General features: G+C 46.6%; 1 protein-coding gene across 1 annotated transcript; it reads left to right on the top strand.

Moving 5' to 3' along the window:
• Positions 1 to 15,535: 15,535 nt before the first annotated feature.
• On the top strand, positions 15,536 to 16,582 carry LOC132250007 (trace amine-associated receptor 4-like). Its single transcript, XM_059726024.1, has one exon. The coding sequence runs from the start codon at positions 15,536 to 15,538 to the stop codon at positions 16,580 to 16,582; it is 1,047 nt and encodes a 348-aa protein (XP_059582007.1).
• The last annotated feature ends 8,545 nt before the right edge of the window (positions 16,583 to 25,127 follow it).

Below are 25,127 nucleotides of genomic sequence, written 5' to 3'. Positions count from 1 at the left end.
TGTAACTGTGAGATTAGCTGACCTAATGGTTCCTGCTCAGGGTTCAGCTTTAGCGATGAAAAACTGGATCCAACTGCCTGGCACACCCAACACTTTCCAGGAAAGCACGTTCCAAGAAAGCATATTCAAATGAAACCTAAAAGGGGTTGGGGCTTAGGCGGAGCAATGTCAATTTCAAACCTAAAGGTGCTGCATTGTAATTTGCTTATTGGATAAACCCAAATTTGGGTAGTAACCTTTTATGATCATTTTTAACACCTTTCAATCCCATAGGGTAACAGCTATAAGGTAACATTGTGAGTGGCTCTGAAGCCAACAGATTAGCATAAGACTAGGTATAAAAAGCGCGTGCATCAGGTGACCAGCAGGAAGGAGGGAACAGAATGACCACTGCTGTTCCACGTCCAGACCCTGGACTCCTGCTGTGAGTGAGGATTGGATCCTGATCAAGGGATCTTCCCCAGTAATCCCTCCAACAGCGTCGATCAGGGACGCCTGACTTTGCTGGAATCTCTTGACGTGTACCTGGCATCGAGGGACTATCGATAAATTGCCAACCCATGTCTGTCTATCTGTTGTTTTGAACAGCCCAGTAGCTAATACACTCATAGTGCCCAGCTGGCCTGTGACAACCGTTATGCTGTATTTGCATTTTATGTTAAATAGTCATCAATGCAATATAAAACCAATCCTTAAAAGTCTTCTTTTCTTGCTCTCTTCTAAAAGAAATAGGCCACAAGTGAATTTTGGTGGGAAGGTGTACTATGAGGATACCTGTTGGATTGGGCCTCCCAGGGGTCTTAGGCTGAGGTGTACCTAATTCCTGGATCCCAGCTAGTCCCATAAGTGTGGCTCTGTAGTCTAACACTAGGCTCAGAACTCTTTGTCAGCTGTTCACAGTTTGCTGCTCAACCACCCGTCATTCTATGTGAACACAACTTCTGAGTAAGAGGAAAATGGGGCTGGACGGGGCTTCCTGGGCCATCAAATCAGGTCCATGCATTTGCAGTCAACCGTTTATGAGGAAATCCCCACTTTGAATGAATGGCTTATGAACAACACACTGTGACAGAATGTTGAACTGTTCTGTAATATTTCTATCATTGTTGTGCCTGCCTCAGTTTCCCCAATGGTTCTTGCATGCAAAGTGAGCTTTTAAGAGCAGCTGAAAAAGGTTACATCAGTGTGTCTTTGCCAGTGGATATCCATATGAACACCATGTGCCTCTGGAGGCTGGGGGGGCGTGGCAAGCTCTCTCAGATGGTGGTGGCACTGTTGGTGGCAGAAACATGGCTGCGGCAAGCGGGGAGCTCCCACAGGTGACCACAGTGCTGTCAGTGGCAGAGGCGGGGGGAGGGGTGGATCAGGAGCGCCAACCAGTGGTTGGCGACCACCCGCAGATGCCACTGGCAGCAGCAGCCAGTGGAAACTGGGGACCACCCGCAGACACCACTGGCAGTGTCAGCAGCGCCTTTTTGCAGGGGGTGCACTGCCATACTCAGTGGGTGCATGTGCACCCATGTGCACCTCCTACATATTGCCAATGGATATTCAGATTTGGAGCATCCTCCCTGTCTTGCTGTGATTCACTACCAGTTACACTCTTTTCCCCAAAAGGGGGGCATTGTTCCCACCAAAAGCTGAGCCAGTTTGAGATTACTCATACAACTGTGAACAAGAAGGGGTGTTATGATCAGGGGCACATCCAGAGTTTCCCAGATGGCGGTGAGGGAGCAGCAACCCACACTGCAACACCCCTACTTGCAGCCTCCTCAACCCCATCAGTGTAGACACACCACACTGCAGGAGGCTCTGGGGAGTTTTTAAAGTCCAAAAGCAGGTAAAAATACTTCCTCTCTTCCCCTTCCTGCTCCGAGGTGGCCCCCTCCCCGACTCACTCCTGTGCTGCATTCTCCTCGGTTGGGGGGCAGGGACTTTCCAGAGCCAGCTGGGCTGAGCAGGGGCAGGGCTCAGCTGTGGAGGGTGCAGCAGCAATAGGGTGACAGGAGAGTACCTGGAGAGTTCCCCCAATCCTGCCTGGTCACAGCATGGGAAAGGGGAACCCTTGTCCATCCCTGCAGCTTCTGTCCCTATCCCCAGCTAAACCAAGCCCCTGTGTAAAAGGTAGGAATGGCTTTGATGCTTCTACACCCTCTGGACAGTAGGGAAAGGCAAGTAGGAGATGGGGAAGAGGGGCAGGGGCAGGGACGGGAGTGTTTCTTTGAGCAGGAAAGGGAAGTATTTGCACCTGCTTTAGGAACTTTAAAAAGTCCCTGGAGGCTCCTGTGGTATAGTCTAATCCACAAGCAGGGTACAGCCACACCACTGTCGCATCTCTGGATCCACCCTTGGCTATTGTCTTCAGGCCTGGCCTCCAAACCCAAGAAGCCATTATCCTAGAGCAAAGTGAAACCATTCAGATGTCCATACCCATTGTCTCTGCATAACTACTAAAAAGGATAAGAAGTACTAGTAGTTTATCCTGGTGCCTCTCAAAGTGTGTCTGAATGGTTATCTCAGGATTGCATCATTGTATCAATGGCAGAAAAGCAGCAATGCATTCAGCCACTCATTGAACCCTGATTGGAAGGCCAATGTGTATACGTCAATCCCAGGAAATTTCTGTTCCAGGACAAACACAGGCACAACTTGTCCAGGGATAAATTCAGTGTCTTTAAGCCTTTGTCAGTGTCTGAGCCTTTTTTGGGAAGGAAGGCATACAGTTAAGTCCTATCTGGCCTTCTGTTGGTCTCTGACTGTTACACTGCCTTTTAGAGCAACCGTTGAAGCTATCTTCAGATAATGATTTTTGTTCAAACATGTGCTTTATTTGTAATCTCTCTTTATTTTGACATGTTATAGTTGCATTTTTTGTTACTCAGCAACTCCTGTAGATTTATACAATGTCTGCTCCTTTTGTTTTTGTTTTGCTCCTTTGTTCCCAAAAAACTATTCTGGATTGGTCTCATGCATTCTTGTGAAGGCCACATAGATTCATAGATGCTAGGGTCGGAAGGGACCTCAATAGGTCATCGAGTCCGACCCCCTGCATAGGCAGGAAAGAGCGCTGGGTTCAGATGACCCCAGCTAGATGCTTATCTAACCTCCTCTTGAAGACCCCCAGGGTAAAGGAGAGCTCCACCTCCCTTGGGAGCCCGTTCCAGACCTTGGTCACTCGAACTGTGAAGAAGTTCTTCCTAATGTCCAGTCTAAATCTGCTCTCTGCTAGCTTGTGGTCATTATTTCTTGTAACCCCTGGGGGCGCCTTGGTGAATAAAACCTCACCAATTCCCTTCTGTGCCCCCCTGATGAACTTATAGGCAGCCACAAGGTCGCCTCTCAACCTTCTTTTGCGGAGGCTGAAGAGGTCCAGGTGCCCTAGTCTCTCCTCATAGGGCTTGGCCTGCAAGCCCTTAACCATACGAGTGGCCCTTCTCTGGACCCTCTCCAGGTTATCCACATCCCTCTTGAAGTGTGGTGCTCAAAACTGCACACAGTATTCCAACTGCGGTCTGACCAGCACCCAATAGAGGGGAAGTATTACCTCCTTGGATCTGTTCGTCATGTATCTGCTGATGCACGAAAAAGTGCCATTAGCTTTTCTGATGGCTTCGTCACACTGCCGACTCGTGTTCATCTTGGAGCCCACTAGGACTCCAAGATCCCTTTCCACTTCCGTGCCACCAAGCAGGTCATTTCCTAGGCAGTAGGTATGCTGGACATTTTTCCTCCCTAGGTGCAGCACTTTGCATTTCTCCTTGTTGAACTGCATCCTGTTGTTTTCTGCCCATATGTCCAACCTGTCCAGGTCTGCTTGCAGCTGTTCCCTGCCCTCTGGCATGTCCACTTCTCCCCACAGTTTTGTGTCATCCGCAAACTTGGACAGAGTACACTTCACTCCCTCAGCCACAGGTAAAAGCAAGTAAAAATGGCCAACACATATATGGATATTTAAAAAAAACTTAAAACTATCCACAAAGTCCATACATTTTGAGCCTGCCTATTTGACCAAAAGTTTCATGAGAGAAAATTTTCTTTCTAGATCTAACAGGCTGCCTCCTGTTTTGAGCCCTAATTCAAGCATGTGCTTGTATTTAAACTAATGGGATTCATAGCCTTGTTACATGGTAATTTTGGGCAGCTCCTGGAGCTCTTAATTTCTGGACTGCCCACACATTAACACCTTAAAGTGGTTTTAAACACTCAATATGGGTCTCAAAAGGAGTCCTCTATGGTTCGGTGGTAGAATTCTTGTCTGTCCCACAGAAGACCTGGGTTCAATTTCCAGCTTTTTATACAAATACAGCTATGGAGGCACCAAATGTCCAGGCCTGGTCTACCCTTTGGATTCCATTTCAGTACTCAAAAGGGGGAGATAGAAGGTTTGGGTAGCCTCCACTCCAAAAAAACTTCCTGCCTAGGCATATGCATCATAGATGTTAAAGCTGAAGGGAGATCATCAGGTTCTGCCCAAAGGGCAGGAAGTCAGCTGGGGTCAGATGACCCCCATAAGGTAAGCATCCAGGTGTTTCTTGACTGTATCCAAAGTAGATGCTTGGACCACTTCTGGGGTGAGTCTACTCCAGGCTCTAGAGACTCAGATGGTAAAGAAGTTTTTCCTTATGTCCTGTCTAAAATGGTCTTCCAGCACTTTGTGACCACTAGACCTTGTCTTCCCTTGGAGTGCCCTGCTGAACAGATGTTCTCCCAGTTCCTGATGCACACCCCTTATATACTTCTAAGTTACCACCAAGTTTCTCCTGAGCCTTCTTTTCTCCAGGCAGAAGAGTCCTGTGCCTCAGCCTCTCCTCATAGGGCCTTTTCTCTTGACCTCTAATCACATGTGTGGCTCTCTTCTGGACTCTCTCAAGTTTCTCCACATACTTTCTGAAGTGGGGAGCCCAGAATTGGATGCAGTACTCCAGCTGTGGCCTCACCAAGATCTGGGTGACCTCTCATGCATACACCATGATCCAGAAGGATCAACAGTTGCCAAACTTCTCATGTGGCTCAAAGTTATGCCATTCCAGTGCAGGATTATCTCTGATCCCTACTACCCAGCTCCTGTTCCATTAAGATGTGGTCACTCCCCACAGATGTGCTACTCAAATTGAAGTCCTCCAGTATCCCAGGATCTCTCTCACCCCTCCCTGTAAAGCAGGGATAGAACCTGGTCTGGGTTCACCAGTCTTCTAGTAGCAACTCACAGATACAGTTCCTAGTCCTGTCCCTGCTTGCTAGGCCTCTAGTGGCCAGTCACAGCTGTCCAGGTGTGGGAGTCAGAGAAAGTTTCTAGATGAAGAGTGTGACTGCACCAAATTCCAAGATAGCATTCACAGAGCAAAGAGAGAATGAGACATATTTTTTGTGACTATTTTGACCATACCTACTTAATTGTCATCAATCATCTTTGGATTCCACCTTTCCTGATGATATCCTTATTTTGGAAGTAATTATAGTATTTCCTTTCTTCTATCTTCCATATCTCTATTAATATATTTAATTAATATTTTGTTGGAACCTAGAAACCTAAGTCAGACTAAGCCCCAGTTGTGCTAGGGACTTTGAGTCAGATCCGGAAATGAATTTAGCTTCCTGGGGTAACAGTCTATTCCCTTCCTGGCCATCTAAGTATCTGACATTTTCAGTCATTTATGTGCCAAAAATGCCACCTGCACACGGGTTGGAATTCTATTCTAGGTGTATAGCCCTTCCTGCATAGACCACTATGCATGACTATGCAATCACACAGATTTGGCATGTACAGTAGTATCCAAGGCCCATACATCCATCTCTTGTGGAAGCATAGTAGACTTAAACACCTAGAAAACAGAATTGGCCCAAACCCCTGACTACCGGTCTCAGACTCAGGAACAGAAAAGAGGTATGGGTGGATGTTCACCAATCCTTTTTCTTCATAGGTCAGGGAATAAAGCACTCACCTTGGAAGCTGGTGGCCCTAGGTTCCATCTCCAATTCACCCAGAGGAGGTTTGAGTCTGAGTGCCTCCCAGCATAGAACACTAACCACCACACCACAAGTTAGCCAATATTATACCCCTTCTTCAGCACTTCTTTTGAGGCTAAGGCACTAATATAGTCATTGGAAAAAATGGAGGTCAGTACGGGGGCGGGGGGGCATTGTGAGCAAGGGTCCCAGATAAAACCCAGAGCCTCTTCCCTTACAGGCCAACATACATCATAGGCTAAGTATAGACAGTTACAAAGCCCAAGGCTGAATCAATTCAGTCTTTGGAGGTTAGTCTAAACTGCAAAAATTAAACTTAGAAACAACTAGAGAAACATTCACTTCTCATGCTGGAAATGCAGCTACATACCTACAGTAGCTCAGACCAGAAGCCAGGGAGCACTACAGCATGGCTCTCTGGCACATAGCAAACATGGGCTGTGTGTTTGCTTCCTCTTCCACTCTGGGGTTTGCAGTCCAGAATCACAACAATAGGACTCTGCAGGGTTGTTCATCACTTCCTTTTTCTGCTTCCAGGTGTCCCTGTGATTTGTAGTCCATAATCACAGCCAGCAGTAAGTTTTTAGCAGGGCAGGGTATCTCTGTACTCAGGGGAAGGGAAATTTAACCCCCATCCCTGGCCCTAGACCACAGACCCCATCCACGATTTGCCTGGGTGCAAACAGTCCCTGCCTCTGCTCTCCCCCACCACCCCAACTTTTTCTGCTGGAGCAGACAGTATAGCCAAGCCCAGGGCTAGAAAGCATGCTGGGATGGTCAGGGACTTGGATTTAACTTGAAGCAGGAAGGGGTCTGGGACAGAAGTTTCATAACCCAGTTTGACTCAAATCACTTAAGTCTGATACTGCATTCAATCATGTTTATATTAAACCAGTTTCAGCCATTTTGAAACTAGTTTATGTGCACTGAACTTCTATTCTGTTAAAGGTTTAAGCCAGGTTAAGTAATCAGAAATGTATATGTAACTTATGGCCCTAGCCATTGAGTCATACATTGTCTATTTTTGCTTCCTACCTCCTGGACCCACATATCTCCCACATACTTCCCCTCTCCTAGTTGCCCAGGGAGCCATCTTCTTCAGAGAAAGCAATGAATGATGCCCCGATCTGTGATGTGATGGTTAAAGTGCTAAGCTGGGAAGTCAGGAAGACACACGTGTCACAGGTTCCTCAAGAGGGCATTTGCTTAGTCCTTATAGCCTCAGATAGTCTGAGAACCTGCTGAAGCTAGCTCAGGCATAGCTTCTAGAGAGGGTGAATCCATGGTTTCTTAGTTTCCAAGATATGGTCCCTTTGGTTCTGGTTACCTCTGTGGACTTCGAAGGTTAGTTATGATTTATATCCTTGAGAAAGAAAGAGAGAGGGATTTTCTATCTCCTTTCTTTCCCCATTGTAGTGTGTGCTCAATGCGGGCCTGTTTTTTTTCTTTTATCTTAGTTTATGGTCTTCTCTTTCAAGGTTGTTTTTGTTTTTAAAAATTATGTAAGCCTCAACAAAAATATATCGATTATAGCAAAATAATATCTAATACATTTGGTTACATCAATCACTACTACTACTATTTTAATATAAAGCAATGATACAATGTATTTGGATTATTGAATGTATGGTCTTCCCTTATCTCTTTTCAGGCCTCGTGCTTTGTTTAATTGTGTTTGATGGCTTCCTTTCCTTTGCTGACCAAGCTAGTTGTCACATCTGCAAAGGTTCACACTGCTGTCACTCAGAAACAGGCTTTGAGCCTTCTACTTAACAACACTTCTGCAGCTTAGCCTAGGCCTCTTTAACCCTGCTCCTTCACCCATAGCCCCTAGAGAGATGCCCCAAAGCTCAGGCCTGGGATAAGTTGCTCAGCCCTCCTTTCAGTGGGTTGCCCTCCCCTTCCATTCTCATCATGGGGTCACACACCCTTTTTCAAAATCCTAGATATGCCCAAGTCCAGGCATCTCCCTTTTTAAGTCCTTTCTTGGGACCACAAACAGCTAAGTCCTTTCAGGTGCCGAGGCTAGAGTGTTGTAACTTGGTGTTCTGCTGAGTCTTCATATGCAATTAGTCCACTGATTTCTTAATGGACCATTCCCCACTAATAAAGCATTAATGAATGTTCTTCTTCCAAACAAGCTAGTTAAAGAAACTGAGGCATGCAACATTATCATAACATGAACACATTTAAACTACAAATATTGCACAAACTCATAGTTTATCATGGCAGGTTTGACCTTCCGTTGGATGATGGAGACCCAGTGCCTCCAGCTTCCCAAGTAAGTGCCCTGGCCATACAGCTACTGTGGGAAAAGAAGGGATCTTTCTTTCTCTCTCATTAACACCTAAAAGAAGGGATCTTTAGATCAGTTTAGTGGCCTGCACCTCCTGTAAGGAAGAGGTGGAGGAGACCCTCTTCCACTTTTTTGGACTCCCCCTGGCTGCAACCACCCTTACTGCCCTCAGCACCCTCTTTGACATGCTGGACTTGGACTTCTGTAAATCTGTGTATCTCTTCTCTATCCTGTACCTACTAGCCAACAGGAGTGTGATATGCCTGGTAAACTTCCTGCTGGGCCAGGCCAAGATGGCAACACTGAAAAGCCACAGAAATGGGCTTGCAGGGACCAGGTCTGATGATGCTGTCCAACTCTTCTGATTCCTGTACAGGCCTGTGTCACATTTGAATTTGGACGCTTCACCCTGCAACAAAATGTGTACCAGTTTGTGTCATGCTGGCCCATCAAGGAGGCTCTCTGCAAGGTGGAAGATAGACAGCTGGTCCTACATATGTAGTCCCAATGAGGGGCATTGTACAGGGTTTCAATCTCCAGTGATGAGGTATTTTGTTGCTGGAAAGGTTTTCGTGCTCAGCCTCTGTGAGAGTTACATAACTTTGCACTTATTGTTTGCTTTCAATATTTGTAGAATAAAGTTTTTAAAAAGTCAAAAGTCTTTCTCTTTCTCTCTCAGTCTCATATACATATTTTATTTTCAGTGGGTGAGTCTACACATGTTATTAATGTGAAGCAATAAACTGCAGTATATATTGTGCCAGAGTTTATTGCTTCCAGGCATTGTGTTTACATGTGTGCCTGGGACTACAGTACATTGAGCTGGGTCAGGGCAGCCCCAGCTGGGAGGGGGCCTGAAGAGGCTGTCTTGGGCACAAAGATGCTCCAGCTTGGGGCTATCTGGCAGGCAGCTCCCACACTGAAGCACCCTCATACCCCAGCCAACCTCGTCAGCATCTACATGTGCATTGCTGTGGAGTAAATATTGCCAAAACAGGCTAGTACTTGTATTTACAAGTACTGCACTATGGTGGCATTTATTGGCTTACTGTGGCCTAATAGCTGATGCAGAGAGTTTACTGCTGAGCTTATTAGTCAGTTCTGCAGTGAATGTCTCATGTAGATATACCTAGTGTGTATTACATATCCATACAAATACCAAGGCATCCACAGGTGCTGTGCTACTTAGCCAAGAACAGAATTTTTAATTGGCATTTTTGGCACTTACTCCACCTTGTAGACGACCTAGTGTGGGCACTTCGATCACCATGAAAGGATAGAATACCTCCTCTCATACTTTTGTGGATCTTGATTTATATAAAGAAACAATCTTTATAACAAGATTATAGGAACAAGGAATAACAGCCATAAGTTGACTGAGGGTAGATTCAGGCTGGACATGAGGAGTCACTACTTCACAGTCAGAGTGGCTAGGAGCTGAAACCAACTTCCTAGGGAAATGGTGCTCGCTTCTACCCTGGAGGTCTTCAAAAGGAGGCTAGACAATCAGCTAGCCAGGGTCATTTGACCCCAGCATTCTTTCCTGCCCATGGCAGGGGGTCGGACTTGATGATCTGCTCAGGTCCCTTCCAACCCTACCAACTATGAAACTGAAACTATGAAATCTCCCATCCTCCTCCCCACTTCTTTCTTTTAAACAGTTGATTTTCCAGTGCCTCAGTAGTGCTCTGTGGTAGTTATAATCCAAGACTCAGACCCTGCTCTGCCTCTATACCAGGGATGGGTAAAACCTGGCCTGTGGGCTGGATCCAGCCCATGGGGCCATTCTATCCTGCCCGCAGAGCCCCTAAAAATTTAGAAAATCAATATTTATCTGTCTTTGGTTCTGGTCAGAAATGACAGGAACCAGGGGCAGTAGGACCCAGGGGAAGCCCGTCGGACTCCTGCAACAGCAGGGCCTGCCCAGCCCCGCCCCCCCAGCCAGAAGCCCCAGTAGGGGCTTCTGGCCTGGGACCATGTGGCTGCAACACACCAGAACCACACATAAGGGGAGAGGGGAGGGCAGGGAAGGAGCCTGGGGAAAAGGGGCCCCTTACCCACCCCATGGTTGGTGCCCTGTGCTGTAGCTACTCACAGCCTGCATGGGCGTGCCTGTGCCTGCTCAGGATAGCCCCACATGGGCTGTGAGCGGCTGCAGCAGGAAGCGCTGGCCACCAGGCAGGGGAGGGGCTGCTTTTCCTCACACTCAGCACCAGCTGGTTCCCTGCAGAGGAGCAGGGGGTCAGGGCTGCATGCTGCCCCCTGCCTGTACCGAGGGCCTGGGGGGCACTGGGAGTGAGCGGGTGCACGGGGCCCACACCAATGTCCTGGGGCCAGCACTGGCGGGGCCTAGAGCAGGGCAGCAGGAGTACAGGGTCCCAGCTGGCAGGGGCTCTATGGAGCCAGACCAGCTCCTCCCGTTCCCTGCTGGTGCAGCCCAACCCGGCTCCACAGACTCCTGCCAGCCTCCACCCTGCTTTGGGCCCCACTGGTGCTGACCCTGGGACATTGGTCCCAAGACATTGGGACATTGGTCCCAAGCTGGTGACCAGGGGGCGGGGCACCTGTCAAGGGGCGGGGCTACCCATGAGGCCCTCGACAGCTGGCCACAACTTGGTAAGCAGCCCTCCGCCCGAAATAATTGCCTGTCCCTGCTCTATAAGAATGTCTATGTAGCACTTACACAGTGTTTAAGTGCCCAAGGTCTTGACTGCATTGCAGTGGAGGAATGTGCCAGTACCAGAAGGCCTGGGCATGCCCTGCCCACCCAGTTTGGCAGGTATGTTTCATACTTGGAAGCTCACAAATGATACTGTTCTGAGCTTGTCTCCACCACCTCTTGACAGACCTACTTGGAGACCAAAGGCCTGAGAGTGAGCCTTGTGATTAAACCCAAAGCAGTCCCACTGGCAAACTTCCAAGCCTGGATCATGTCATCTCATCTTGATAGTTTCACGACTGCATTATATATGGGAGATGAAGTCTCATGGTGAAGCCCAGTGAAAACGGAAGAATGTGGCAACATGAAGCATTGCAATCATAATCTCTACACTGGAGGCATTTTAGAATTAAAATATTTTGGTTTTCAGGCCACCAATTTCTGATGAAAAATCAACTTGTGCCACGGTAAAACACATGCTTTTTGTAAGAAATATATATCACTTAATCAAAAATCCATTCTTCCATTATAAAATGTGTTTGAGAAAATCTGTTTAAACAGCCCTAATGAAAATAGAGTAAATGGTAGTCCCTGTCCTATAAATCTCATAATATAAAAGTGTGCATATTACTTTATAGGTAACATTTAGACAGAATCACAGTTCATCTTTTTACTTCCAGTAATACCATAATAATAACCTAAAGACTGGATTGTTTGTGCATCAGTCTTTTCAATAGCTGTAACAGAAGAATGGAGAATTACAGAAGGGAAAGCCTGCTAAAGAAAAGCCATAAATGGGCCTCTTGTGAACTCACCAGAGACAACTACAAGTCTTTCCCACTGTATATAAACTGGCAACAACCCAGTCTGCCTTATAAAAAAAGGGAAGGTTTAAATGCATTCCCACTAAACATTCCCACAAAGAAGATGTATGGATGAAAAGAGAAATTAAACAGTTAGGTTTTTAGTAAGAGAAAGAAGATTCAAACATGTTTTGCATACAAGCTCTAAAGCTATTAAGATGAGTCTAACTATTTTTCTGACTGTAATGAAAGATTAGAAACAAAAGCAAAAATCCCATCCAAAATGTTTTTTTCTATGAAGATGTAAAATGCTGAGAGTGAGAGCACGTAAAATATCTTTTCCTCTATATGTTCTGTACACATTTTCTAAAGTAAAAGAATAATTGTAATTTACTTGATTTTCTAATCTGAATAGAAGAATCACTGTAATAATAAAAAATGTGTAATGATTTTTTTTCAGTGGATAGTACAGAATATATATTTCTAGCTGTCTCATGGGAATATTTTAATAGCTGTGTAGAATATAGAAGTCAATTTAAACTAGAAATATGTAGCAAGATCATTTAGAAACTGAAGACAGAATGACAGCTGGATGATCTTTACCATTTAGTCTATGCCAGTGTCAGAAAGAATATAAATTCACTGCATTATTTAAGAGCAACTCTGGTCCTGAAATTTTGTTCCTCATGAGACTGCAGTCCTAGAGAGATGATTGTTAAAAAGTAGCTTGAACACCTATCTATATAGAATTCGAAAATCTGGCACCAAGTACACACTATTTTTCATTCATATTAATGCAACAGATTTTTTCAAAGTACTTTAGCAAGATGACACACTCACACCCCATCTTCCACATACACAAAAATTTAGACACAAAAGTTTAGACACAAAAATAATCTCTCTGATTTCAGAGCAACCACTCATGGAAATACAGGCACACGCAAAGTTGTGGCAGTAGGCTTTAGTCAGGTCTACTTGCACTCAGCAAAGGTCAGCATAGAGGCTTCTTGAAGGTCTTTTTATCAGATACTGAACCCTACAACAATGACCATACATTTTAGCATCAACTTGGGATACCTCTGGTAAAACCATGATATGCTTATAATGATAAGTGTTTATATCATCTCATACAATAGAGTTTTAAATGGATTTTAGAAAAGGAAGCTAGAAATGTCTAATGTACCTTACAGCACAAAAGTGGGTTTATGTGCACTTGAAAGCTGGGAGAGAAAAAAGGGATGTGGAAATCAGGGCCAGCCTTATGGGTGGGCAACATGGGCTACGCCCAAGGTACCATGGCCAGGGGGGCCTACACACGCACACACACCACACCTACATTCTGGATTGTACCATGCCTCTGCCTGCAGCAGTGCTGCTGACTTGGCGGAAAGGGTGGAAGTTGGCTGGCTGCGGGGCTCGACAATGATGAGGAGGTGCTGCTACTTGCTGGAGAGGTCAGAGCAGGTGGCCTGCGAGCAGCACACACTGCCCTGCACCTGTGACTGGCTCTATGAGTCCTTCTACTGCATGAGCCAGCAGCACCGGCCCCTTGTGTTCTGACTGTTCATCTCTATGTGCATCTGCCTGGTGCTGCTCGCCGTCTTCTTCACTTTGGGTCTGGTAAGAAATGAGCCCCACCATTCCCCCCTTCCTTCTCCCCTTGCCCTGCTTCGCCACCACTGGAGGATGCCACAGGGGAGCAATATTTCCAATCCAGCCCAGCAGTTCCCACCAGGGCTTTATTTCTGAAACGTTTGCTAATACTACTACGTACTTAAACTCAAAAAAAGGGCATCAAAATACAAGTTATCCCAGGGCACTATTTTCCTAAGGCTGGCCCCAATGGAAATACAGAGCTGGAAGAAGGAATTTGACTGGGAGATGGGCTAATAGATTTAAAAATCTACATTGTATTGAAGAATACATCCTTCAAATGCCCCTGAACTACTTTATCTTAGAGTATGGCTCATTTGGGGAAATAGTAACATAAAAAAGCATCTTAGCTTGAGCCTTGTAGTTTATGATGAAATAATGCTAATTATCTACCAAATACTGGGGTGTGCACATTGCACGTGTTTGTGTGCTTAAGCATATATGCTCTGGAATGCAGCGTGTAGTTTCTGGTAACCTCCAAATTCTACTTCTTTAACTATGCTGCCCCTTGCGATGTACAAGCATGTTGGCACAAGCGAGATGCACATAGCTGATAGCATGCAAATTGTAATATCACAAATGCATTTTTCTTCTTAAAAATATAGGTTTCTAATAGTAAATACAGGTAAAAAGCAAAAAAAAAAGTCTTACATAATAGGTAGTGTATGTCCATTATGATTCCACAGTAAAAGGGTTATATAGAGAGTCCATAGAACTGCTGTTCTTTTACCTGTGTTGCAAAATGTTTTTGTGCTTTTCAGGTAAAGATGGTTTAGTAAGCGTTACTGACTGCTTAGCACTTTGATATTATATTTCTCTTAAACCTAGCCAAGTTTGTAATGCGAGAATGCCACTCATTAGACATTCATTACAAAGAGAAATCAATTTTCAGGTATACACAGAATGACCTATCTAAAGGCAAGCTAAAATAATTAATTTGGTGTATGCTTTTTTTACTCTTAAATGATCAAGGGCAGGGGTCAGAAATGTTTTTGCCCAGTGTGCTGCCAAAAACACACCAACCTCCACCTACGCCTTGACTGTGTGCGCCATAGGCAGGGGAGCAGTGATGGACACGATCCTCATTGCTGGCTCCATGCATGCTTCTGGGAAGATGGTATGGGAGGGCCCTGGGTTGTGCTGCCCCAGCCCTTCCTGCCATGTGCCCTGAGGTGCATGCACAGCCACCGCCACCACATAGCTGGTACCAGAGCTCCGGGCCCTGGTGCAGTGGTTTGCAGCCTGCCTGCTGCTTGCAGCAGCTGCCTAGAGACTGGGCCAGCTCTGGCAGGCAGCCAGGAGGCTCCAAACAGCTGTGCGGGTCTCTGCAGCTTTGGCAATGGCCCCATGGCAGTGGTAGTTGTGCAGCACCTCTGGGCGCATGGTCAGGAAGGGGCTGGGGCAGTGCAAACCTGGCCCCTTCCCCACCGTCCGCCTGGAGGCACACGTGCAGCCGCTACCACCACAGAGCCGGTGCCAGAGCTGCAAAGCCCCGTGAAGATGTTTACAGCCTCCTGGCTGCCTGCCACAACTGCCCAAAGCCCAGGCCATCTGTAGTGCGCCGAGGAAAATGGCCTCACCTGCTGTGTTCTGGTACACATGCCAGGGGTTGCCGATTGCTGATCTAGGGCAACTTCCAATGGTGATATGTTAGACTTATTTTAGCATTGACCACTCTGAATTCTCTAATGCTGCTTTGTTTTGCTTGAAAACACAGGCATAATCTCTAGGAACAAAGATGTTTTAGATAATGGTTAGAACTGTATGAACAGGTGAGTTTCACATGGATTGAAGGTATCCTTTTGTGTATGGATTATGAGATTGAGTGTAAACTCTACAGAAAAAGTATCCAGTCATCTAAGGATTTTTAAATATTTTAACATTCAAACATCTTTAATAAATTATTTCATCTAGTTGGGTCAAACTAAGATATACTGGCACTGACGTTGGAGTAAATTCATTGCAATAAATGAGGATCATTCTGAATTAATGTTAGCTGACAGCAGAATTTTGCCCGTTACCTCAAACCTCAGATTTTAACTTAATACAATGTCTGTAGATATTTCAAATGTTCGGGTAGTTTTGTTTATGTATTTTCCCTTCCCAGGACTGGCTGCATAGAAACACTTTTGGAAAGATTTTTGCAGATTATCGCAGATGATGAATTCTTCGGAACTCAGGAATCTACAGACTATGCAATTCTGTTTTGACTTCATTAATAATTCATGTCACAGGAACATAAAATCTACACTCAGTCTCTGTGCTATGTGCATCTTCATGGGAGGAGCAATAGTATTCACACTGGGTGGAAACATGCTTGTGATCATTTCCATCTCTCACTTCAAGCAGCTTCATTCTCCAACCAACTTGCTGATCTGCTCCATGGCAACTACAGACTTTTTGCTTAGTACCCTAGTTATGCCATACAGCATGGTCAGGTCTGTTGAGTCATGCTGGTATTTTGGAGAGGTCTTCTGTAAACTCCATACCTGTTGTGATATAATGCTGTGTACCACTTCGATTTTCCACCTGTGTTTTATCTCTGTTGACCGTTACTATGCTGTGTCTGACCCATTGCATTATGTCACCAAAATAACTATCCCAGTGGTAGAGGTTTTCTTATTAATTAGTTGGTCTGTCCTGTTCATATTTGCCTTTGGCCTGGTTTTATCAGAGATGAATACTGATGGCATTGAAAATTATGTGGCTTCAATTGACTGCAGGGGTTTATGTACACTCATAGTTAATAAGCTCTGGGGAGTGTTAGCTTCTCTTATAGCCTTCTTTATTCCAGGCACAGTCATGGTGGGCATTTATGTCCACATATTTACTGTGGCAAGGAAACATGACACACAAATTGCTAAAGCCTCCAACATGTTAAAACCAGTTTCAGACACAAAAAATAAAATCTCTACAAAAATAGAAAGCAAAGCAACTAAAACATTAAGCATAGTCATAGGTGTGTTTGTTTTTTGCTGGCTGCCATTCTTTGTTCTTACAATAACTGATCCTTTCATTAATTTCTCAACCCCAGAAGACTTGTATAATGTCTTCCTCTGGCTGGGATACTTCAATTCTGCCTGTAATCCAATCATTTATGGTTTATTTTATCCTTGGTTTCGCCAAGCATTTAAAATGATAGTGACAGGTAAGATTTTCAGACCAGATTCATCTACTCTTAATCTGTTTCCTGCAGATACTTAATCAATCAGAGAGGGTTTATTGAATAAGCTAATACATGTCTATGCTGCTTCTAGAGTACTTTTAGAGTAGTTCACATGCAGATTCATGTCTTAATATATTATTATTCAGGAACATACTTTTGAAGAAGCTTGTGTTTAGCACATCACTGGGTATATGGCATATATAATGCTTAGCACTTTGTCTCCGTGAACTTTTTTTTAGAAAGTAGGAAGTGACGCAGTGGTCTAGCCAAATATACAGTGCCTTTAAAAAGATATACTCCTGTACAGATACAGGTAAAATGTGTACATACACACTGTGCTAGATCATTTTGATAAGAATCAGTGTCCAAGTGTCACTTTGAGCCTTCAGGTTTTCTGCTTTTAAATACCCATTTACTATTTAGAGGTCAATGTTTAAAGCTGGCTCTGTCAAAAGAGGACTTGATTGATTAGGACTTAAGCACTGTGTCACGGTGGAGTCCTTCAGGAGGGCCGTGATCTCCTTACGGCCACCTCACTATGCCAAGTCGGCCCAAGGGCACCCTCAAATTCTCGCCCGCCACGTCTTTGATGGTTAGATAAAGTTGGGAGGCTGCCTTACAACTCCCTGGGTACGGTTAGCTGGGACCTCTGTCCCCATGTGTTCCCGGACCCCCTGGGGGTCTCCCGGTATGATGGGTGCTTCCCAGGCACCCTAGCCTTATGGGCTACGCGTGGCTCCTACCAACCCCTAATACCACGCTCCACACCTCGCAGATGTGCTGGACGTTGGTTTGTCACGATACACGCCCGTTCTCCCGGACCTCCTCTGTAATCTAGCCCACTCCTGGGCCTCCCCTGTAGTCGAGCCCACTCCTGGGCTCTCTCTAATACACAGCCCCTCACTGGGACTCTTGTCAAGCCCACTCTGGGCCTTCTCTAAAAGTATTGTCCCACTCAGGGACCCTTGCCTGCTTTGGGACTCTATATCGAGCCTCCGGTCCTTTAGCCCCACCGCACAGCTACCCTCTCTTATTCAGGCTCACTGCGCTGCTATCCCCTTTTGCCGGGGACAACCGCAGCACCTTGCCTTTCTCCTGGGGCGCTGTGCTACTAACCCCTTTCATTGGGGGTCCACCGCAGCACCCTGCCCCTATCTGAGGGCTGTTGCCATACTAGCCTCCAACCAGGCTTACTACAGCCATCTCAGGCTTCTCAATGGTCCCCCTTTTCTGGGACTTCTAATAATACCACCCCCTTCCTGGGGTTCGTCGCGCCCGCGCTGGGGCTTCTCTAAAGTGCGCCCCCCTCCCTGGGGCTCATCACACCCACACTAGGGCTTCCTAGTAGTGCCCCCTACTGGGGCTCATCATGCCTGCGCTGGGGCTTCTCAAAACGCCCCTCTCTGGGGCTGGGGTCTACGCACCTCACAAGTTGCGCCCTCACTGGCACCAGGGTCCCCATACCACTGGGGTTCCCCCTTAGAATACTGCGCCCTTACTGGCAACAGGGCCCCACCCCCTGTGGGTCCCTATGAGGCCTCCTCCAACCCCTTATAGCCTCACCCTAGCCACCGGTGTAATACATAACAACACAAAACACAAGCCTCCTGGCTATAACTCAAACATATGCCCTTTGGCTATAACAACATTGCTCCATGTCACAACAGTACTTGCTGTAAGGCTTCTCTCCGCATCCTAACTGCAGGAGCTCGAGCTCGAGCTCGAGCTCGAGCTCGAGCTCGAGCTCGAGCTCGAGCCCCTGCCCCTGCCCCTGCCCCTGCCCCTGCCCCTGCCCCTGCCCCTGCCCCTGCCCCTGCCCCTGCCCCTGCCCCTGCCCCTGCCCCTGCCCCTCTGGTTGCTGGCAGGGAACTGCCAGCCTGGCCTCAGCCCTGGGCTTTATAAGGGCCAGGCCCTGCCTCCTACAGGCAGCTGACTCTCCTTAGTTGCCCTGGCAACCCGCAGCTGTGCTCGTTACCCTGGCAACCCTCAGCTGGGCTCCTTATGTCCTGCCAGGGCTCTTTCTCTCTCTCCCTGGCATTTTCCACTCCTTAGGAGCAGGGCACTGGGGTGCCCTGCGACACACTGAAACCGAGCAGGGCTATTTTCTATTTGCAAAAGATAATAAAAATGCAGAATGGAGAACACTGTTTTCTCAAGCTGAAGTAAAACTTGTTGATATTTATTTTATTCTAAACTACCCAAAATGTTTTTATATGCAGCAGTCAATAAGCAATTAAAGCCTATATTTGGAGCTCCTTTTGAATGTTCAGTGATTTAGAATAAAGCAGATACAGCGCATGTGGTAGCTACTGAACCTGGAAAATTCTCTCTCTTTCCTTCATCCACCAATTGACCATCCCAGTAACTGAAATCATGTAAGTCCTCTATAGACCCTGTGAAGCTCTGGGGACTGCAAGTGGGCTAGTTTCAGAGGACAGCAGTAAGTATCATTGCTTGACTTGGTTATATTTAACAGCATGATCCAGAGTCCCCTTTTTTTGCAGGGTGATGTCAGAGGGAAAAGGGCAGGCTTTTTGTTGAAGGGGGTCAGTCTGTATCAGTCCAAATACATTAGCCAATAATATCCTTATTCCAAGATATCTAAGATCGGTATCCATATCTCTCCAGCTCCTTGTTACATGCCTAGGGGATTATTTAATATTTGTCATTATTAATTCTGATTTTGTGCTTCTTGTAAAAGTATGTCTCAGGCATACAGGTTTTAGCCATGTTGACCTACAAGCAAAAATATTCCGAACTCTTGGCAGAGTTGATTTCTTTTATTAGACCAAATAAATAGTTGGGAAAAAAGAGACTTTTTTGCAACTATTTAGTTGGTCTAATAAAAGATAGCACCTCTGCCAAGAGTTCTTAATGTTATAAAAGTATGCACATTCAGCCCGAGGCAAGAATAAATTGTATTTTAAGAACAGAGAATACATGAATTGACTAACATATACTATATTACTGAAAATCTACAGATTTTGCACACTGGCAGAAGAGTACAAGAGTGCATAAGCCTTACAGGGGTCATAACTGGGAAAAGGGATCCTTCATTCTGGTGCCTGAACTCACTGCTTGTACATCATGCGCCTTATCAGAGTCCAGATCCAAATCCAAGAGCGTAGTAGTTCAAAAGCAGCTGCCCTATTCCAAGAGAACAAAGGAACCCACTTCTTGGCTAAGCCAGAGAGTGTTCTGTTAGTTTTGTCTCGGTCTGAAGCTATTTAGTATATGTAGTGCTATTAGGTATAGGCAAGTGACTTCATTTCCAGCATCCTATATGACATAAATTCAAGAGTTTGGCTTTGATTTGAAATGCATATGCAGATACAGGAAAAAAAAAATCTGAATGCTGAGCAGGACTGAAGAAGGAGCTCCAGGGAGAGATATGGAGTTTTTGTCGGCGCCAGTGCTCCCAGGGCGAGAAGTATGTTCTGCTTGCTCCAAAAAGCAGCTGAACAGTAAGGGGAATCAGTGAACTCTGGGGAGAGACTATAACAGCCTTGTGTTCAATAAACAGTCTTACAGCAGCATCTTGGTAATCTTCATTAATTAATGTGAGCCTTCTTGAAAGGATGCCTTCATTAATACATTTCAGAATTAACCCTTTGTTAGCAACTGAAGAGTCTGTATTTTATTCTTACCCAAAAAGGCCCTGTGTTGAAATAACCTGAAAAACAAGATCGGCCGGCAGCACACTTGCCTTCCCAAGTATGCTGTGATGCATCTCTCTTCGCTAGAGCTGTGGGGGAACATTTTTCTCAGAAGTCAGTTCACTGAAACATGAAGTTTAGGTCAAATTTAGTGAATAGTTTTGGACATATAAGATTGGGGAAACTTTTCTGAACTGGGGAAATACTCAAACTTTCATTTCAAGATAATGTTTTTCACATTTTAATTTTAATTGGCCAAATTTTACAAAACAGAACTTTAAGTCAACCTGAAACAAAGCTACATTGCTTCTGCTTTGTTTTCAAGCAAAGTAGGAATGTTTCAGTTTGCTGAAATCAAGCCATATCATTTCTTATGATTTGGTTCAGTAACTGAATAAGAAAAATCTGTTATCTTTTTTCCTTCCACTAGAGTGGCACAAGGCTGATCCATAGACCGGGTCAGACCCCATGCCATCCCCACATTCCAGGATCAGGTCCCAGGGCGCTGCTTGGCCTCTGTCTGGCTCCACTGACCAGAACTGGGTTCCAGAGCCATAAGCCACCTCCTCCCAGCACATGACCTGGGGTCCTGCATGACAGAATTGGCTCTGGGGCTCCAAGGCACCTTGACACACTGGGATTGGGCTCCAGGGCCCGGAGCCACTTATGCCTGGTATGGGATTTAGCTCCAGGGCTGCAAGCTGCCCATCACAAGTTCAGGCTCCAATCACAAGATCTTGTGCCCATCACAAGGTCAGGCTCCAAGGCTGGAGCTGGAGCTGCCTCTGGGTAACTCCAGTGGGATCAGACCCCAGAGCCCCACACTATCCCCAGGCTCACATCACCCTGTGCACCCAATCTAGCACACAGGGCCACAGCCCACAAGGTTTCCCACAGATCCATGAAGAGCCCTGTGGGCCAGATGACATGGCACTGGGGGTTATATCTGGCCTGCAGGCTGAGAGTTGAGCACCCTTGCAGTAGACAGTGATAGTACTCAAAGACTTTGGAACCCACTTTAACTACACCATTTGAACACGCCCAATACGTTTACTAAGAGAAGATACACTGCTGTGCCTGCCAATATTCCATGTGGATACGTTACATCCATAAAACTCCACATTGTACACACTTATGTGGGGATTTTATGCCCATGACAGGTGATGTATCCATCAGCATGTGTAACAGGGGACCTTCCTGGGGCCAGTCTGCCACTGGCCCGCCCACCTGTTTCTGACCTAACCGTCCATCTCCCTGGCCTGCCATGCCTTGTTGTTTTTTAATTGGTTCTAAGAAGTCAGGAGGCTGTCCATTCTTGACCCAATGCCAGGGGACACTATCTGCGGCTCCATTCATCACCCACAGCACAAGCTTTGCAGATGGCATCCAGGTGACAATGCTCCAGGCCTACAACCAGACCAATCTTAGCCCTCATTGTCAGGCCTCAGACATACATGCATTCATACTGCCCTTCTCTCACTAGGGCCTTTCATGCATTAACAACTTATACTGCCTTGCTCCCTCTTGGAGCAGGCCCTTTCAGCTCTAAGCTTTATCTAGTGCACACCTTGTGTGGCAAATGTACCATCTTTTGGGCCTCTCCCGTGACCCTCACCAGGGTAGTGGCAAGCCAATTACCTGACCAGGACTAAGAGTGCTCTGGCCCCTCCCGGGGCAACTCTACACAAACTCTCACACACATACCAGCTCCCAGCCCTCTGGTTTCCCCCTCACTGGGACTCCACATCTCTATCCCTTTACTTGGGCCTACCCTCACTGGGGCTACGGGGCTTTCCTCCCCCGTAGGGGCTCAGGTGGCCATAGCCATGCTTGGCCCCAACTGCTACCCATGGTGATGTGGGCGTTAGGAGTTATTGAGGCACCCCAACCCACCTTCCACCGGGGTCGTAACTGGTCTGGTATTTTCCTGGAGGCTCCCACACTACTGGGAGCCCCAACAGGCCACCCACTTCATAATTTCATAGTTTCATAGTAGCTAGGGTCAGGAGGGACCTGAACAGATCATCTAGCCTGACCCTCTGCCACAGGCAGAAATGAATTCTGAGTTCACAAGACCCCAGACAGGTGATCATCAAACCTCTTGAATATGCCCAAGGTAGGAGCGAGGACCACTTCCCTGGGAAGCTGGTTCCAGATTTTGGCCACCCAAACTGTAATATATTGCTTTCTGATCTCCAACCTAAAACTATTCTCCATAAGCTTATGACCATTGTTCCTCGTCACCACAGGTGGTGCTGGGGAGAAAAGAGCTCTGCCTATTAGCTTTTGATCCCTCTTGATGAGCTTGTAGGCAGCCACCAGGTCCCCCCTCAGCCTCCTCTTGCTGAGGCTGAACAGGTTCAGGTCCTTCAGTCTCTCCTCATAGGGCCTGTCCTGCTGCCCCTCACCAAGCGGGTGGCCCTCCTCTGAACCCTCTCCAGGCTGGCCACATCCCTTTTGAAGTGCGGTGCCCAGTACTGGACACAGTACTCCAACTGCAGCCTGACCAAAGTCGCATAGAGGGAGAGTATCACCTCTCTGGATTGGCTTGAGATGCACCTTTGGATGCATGACAAGGTATGGCTGGCCTTGCTGGCTGCAGTCTGGCATTGGCAGCTCATGTTCATCTTGGAGTCAATAATGACTCCGAGATCCCATTCCGCCTCTGTGCTTTCAAGAAGGGAACTCCCCAGCCTGTATGTATGCTGTGGATTCCTTCTCCCAAGGTGCAGCACCCTGCATTTGTCTATGTTGAACCCCATCCTATTCTCATCTGCCCACTTTTGTAGTCTGTCTAAATCTAGTTGCAGCCTCTCTCTCCCTTCAAGTGTGTCCACCTCGCCCCACATCTTATTGTCATCAGCAAGCCTGGACAGCGTGCTTTCCACCCCCTTGTCCAAGTCGCTGATGAAGATGTTAAACAGTGTGGGCCCTCTAAGAAAGGGGTAAAGTTTTAGTTTTAGGTCATGTCCAGGACCAAGAGCTTCCAGTTCCTACCTGAAAGATTTTCTATGCTGTAGTTCAGCCAGGCAACATTCCTGCCTAGCCACCAGTAGCAATCTGCTCTGTTTACATAGACAGCCAGTGTCTGAAAATGGCTGCCACAATCAAGCACGTGCTGGCTGTTTGGCTCAGCCCTTGAAGTGGCAGGCACCAAAAGTACCCTGCCACAGCATGCATTCAAAAAATCTGTTTTTAACATGTGCAAATATTTGTGGGTACAACAGACGAGTCCACCTGTGAAGGATTGATTCAAAATGGTCCATAATGACAACACTGGAAACTAGATGCTCCTATTAATTCAAGAATAAAAATAGCACATATGAGATATGAATAGCATTCTCATCCCAAACCCCTCAGGAGAGACTGAATGAAATATCTCCAGAGGCCAGATGTGACCTACAGGCTTGAATCTGCTATACCTCTGGCTTAGAAGATAGCAAAGACAGCAAGGACTGAGATTCATCCATGTCTTCTCAGAAATTACAGGGAACTGGTTATTTGGGAAGTTCCAGTTTTATCCCTAAAGATGATTCCTGCTCAGTGCTCCAGAGGATGGGGAAGAACACCATGGCATAAGCTATAGATGGTCTGATCATTCGATTCACTAACAGGCTGAGTCACATTCTTGATTGTGGGCTGGATCCTAGCTTTCTTGGAAATTGGCTCTTCACCAAGGAGCCCTTGCAAGAGCCTTTTGCTGATGAAGGAGGCCATATTGAGGCTTTTGGGAGCTGTGGCCTATGGACTTGGTTGGATAACTCCTTACTGCAGAAGACTAAAGAAAGTCCAAAGCTCCTCATCACTTGGCCATGGTGCTCACCTACAAGGCTGTAAAGGCCTTCTTTCAATTTGTAAATAATCTCTTATCTCACTAGAGCAGTTGTGTCAAAAATATGGACCATGGGCTGTATCCTTGGTGCTACACCTGGATCCATAGTTGATTTACATGCTTTATGCGGTATGTGCCAGACTGGGCTTTTGCACAGGGCCTAAGACACACACACCACACAGGCAGCTGCACTCAGGCAGGTATAGCCACACTGGGAGCAGCCTCACCAGTAAGTTGTTCATGCTGGCTGGGGCTGGGCCAGTAGGGATGGGCTGGAGCATGGTACAGACTGCCCCAGTTTGGGCTTAGCCCCATGCAGAGCGTCGCAGGGGCAGCTGCAGACCACATAAATTGGGCAAGCTCTACTGCACACACACACACACACACCCTGCCCCTTCTTCCCTCCTGTCATCCCTGGCTAGCTCCCTACCTCCACACACACACACATGAACACACCCCCCACCAGCTCTCTGATACACCTTCCCACAGACACACATGAACACACCCCCCACCAGCTCTCTGATACACCCTCCCACAGAGCAGGTGCTGCCCTGCAACACCACCCCATTAGCCCAGATTCACCCACCACAGAGCTCCCAACCACAGCTCCCTGTCCTCCCATGGCTCGTTCTACATAGGGAGTTTAAGTGAGTTGTTGCAGTGGTGTTGACCTGGCCCTCAACAACTCATCATAGATTCATAGATTCATAGATTTAGGGTTGGAAGGGACCTAAGTAGATCATCCAGTCCAACACCTTCCCCTGGGCAGGAAAGAATACTGGGCTGATATGACCCCAGCTTGGTAATTATCAAGCCTCCTCTTAAAGACCTGCAAAATAGGAACCAGCACCACTTCCCTTGGAAGTTGGTTCCAGATCCTAGCCACCCTGACTGTGAAGTAGTGCCTTCTAATGTCCAGCCTGAACCTACTTTCAAACAATTTATGGCTGTTATTCCTTGTTACTCAGGGAGGTGCTTGGGGGAACAGGGTCTCTCCCATTCCCCTCTGGTCCACCCTGGTAAGTTTATAGATGGCCACCAAGTCCCTTCTCAGACTTCTCTTATGAAGGCTGAACAGGTTCATGTTCTGTAGCC

Source organism: Alligator mississippiensis, chromosome 1, assembly GCF_030867095.1.
Source record: "Alligator mississippiensis isolate rAllMis1 chromosome 1, rAllMis1, whole genome shotgun sequence".
NCBI lineage: Eukaryota > Metazoa > Chordata > Crocodylia > Alligatoridae > Alligator > Alligator mississippiensis.
The sequence above is the reverse complement of the archived record's forward strand: the minus strand, read 5'-3'. Positions and strand labels throughout refer to the sequence as shown.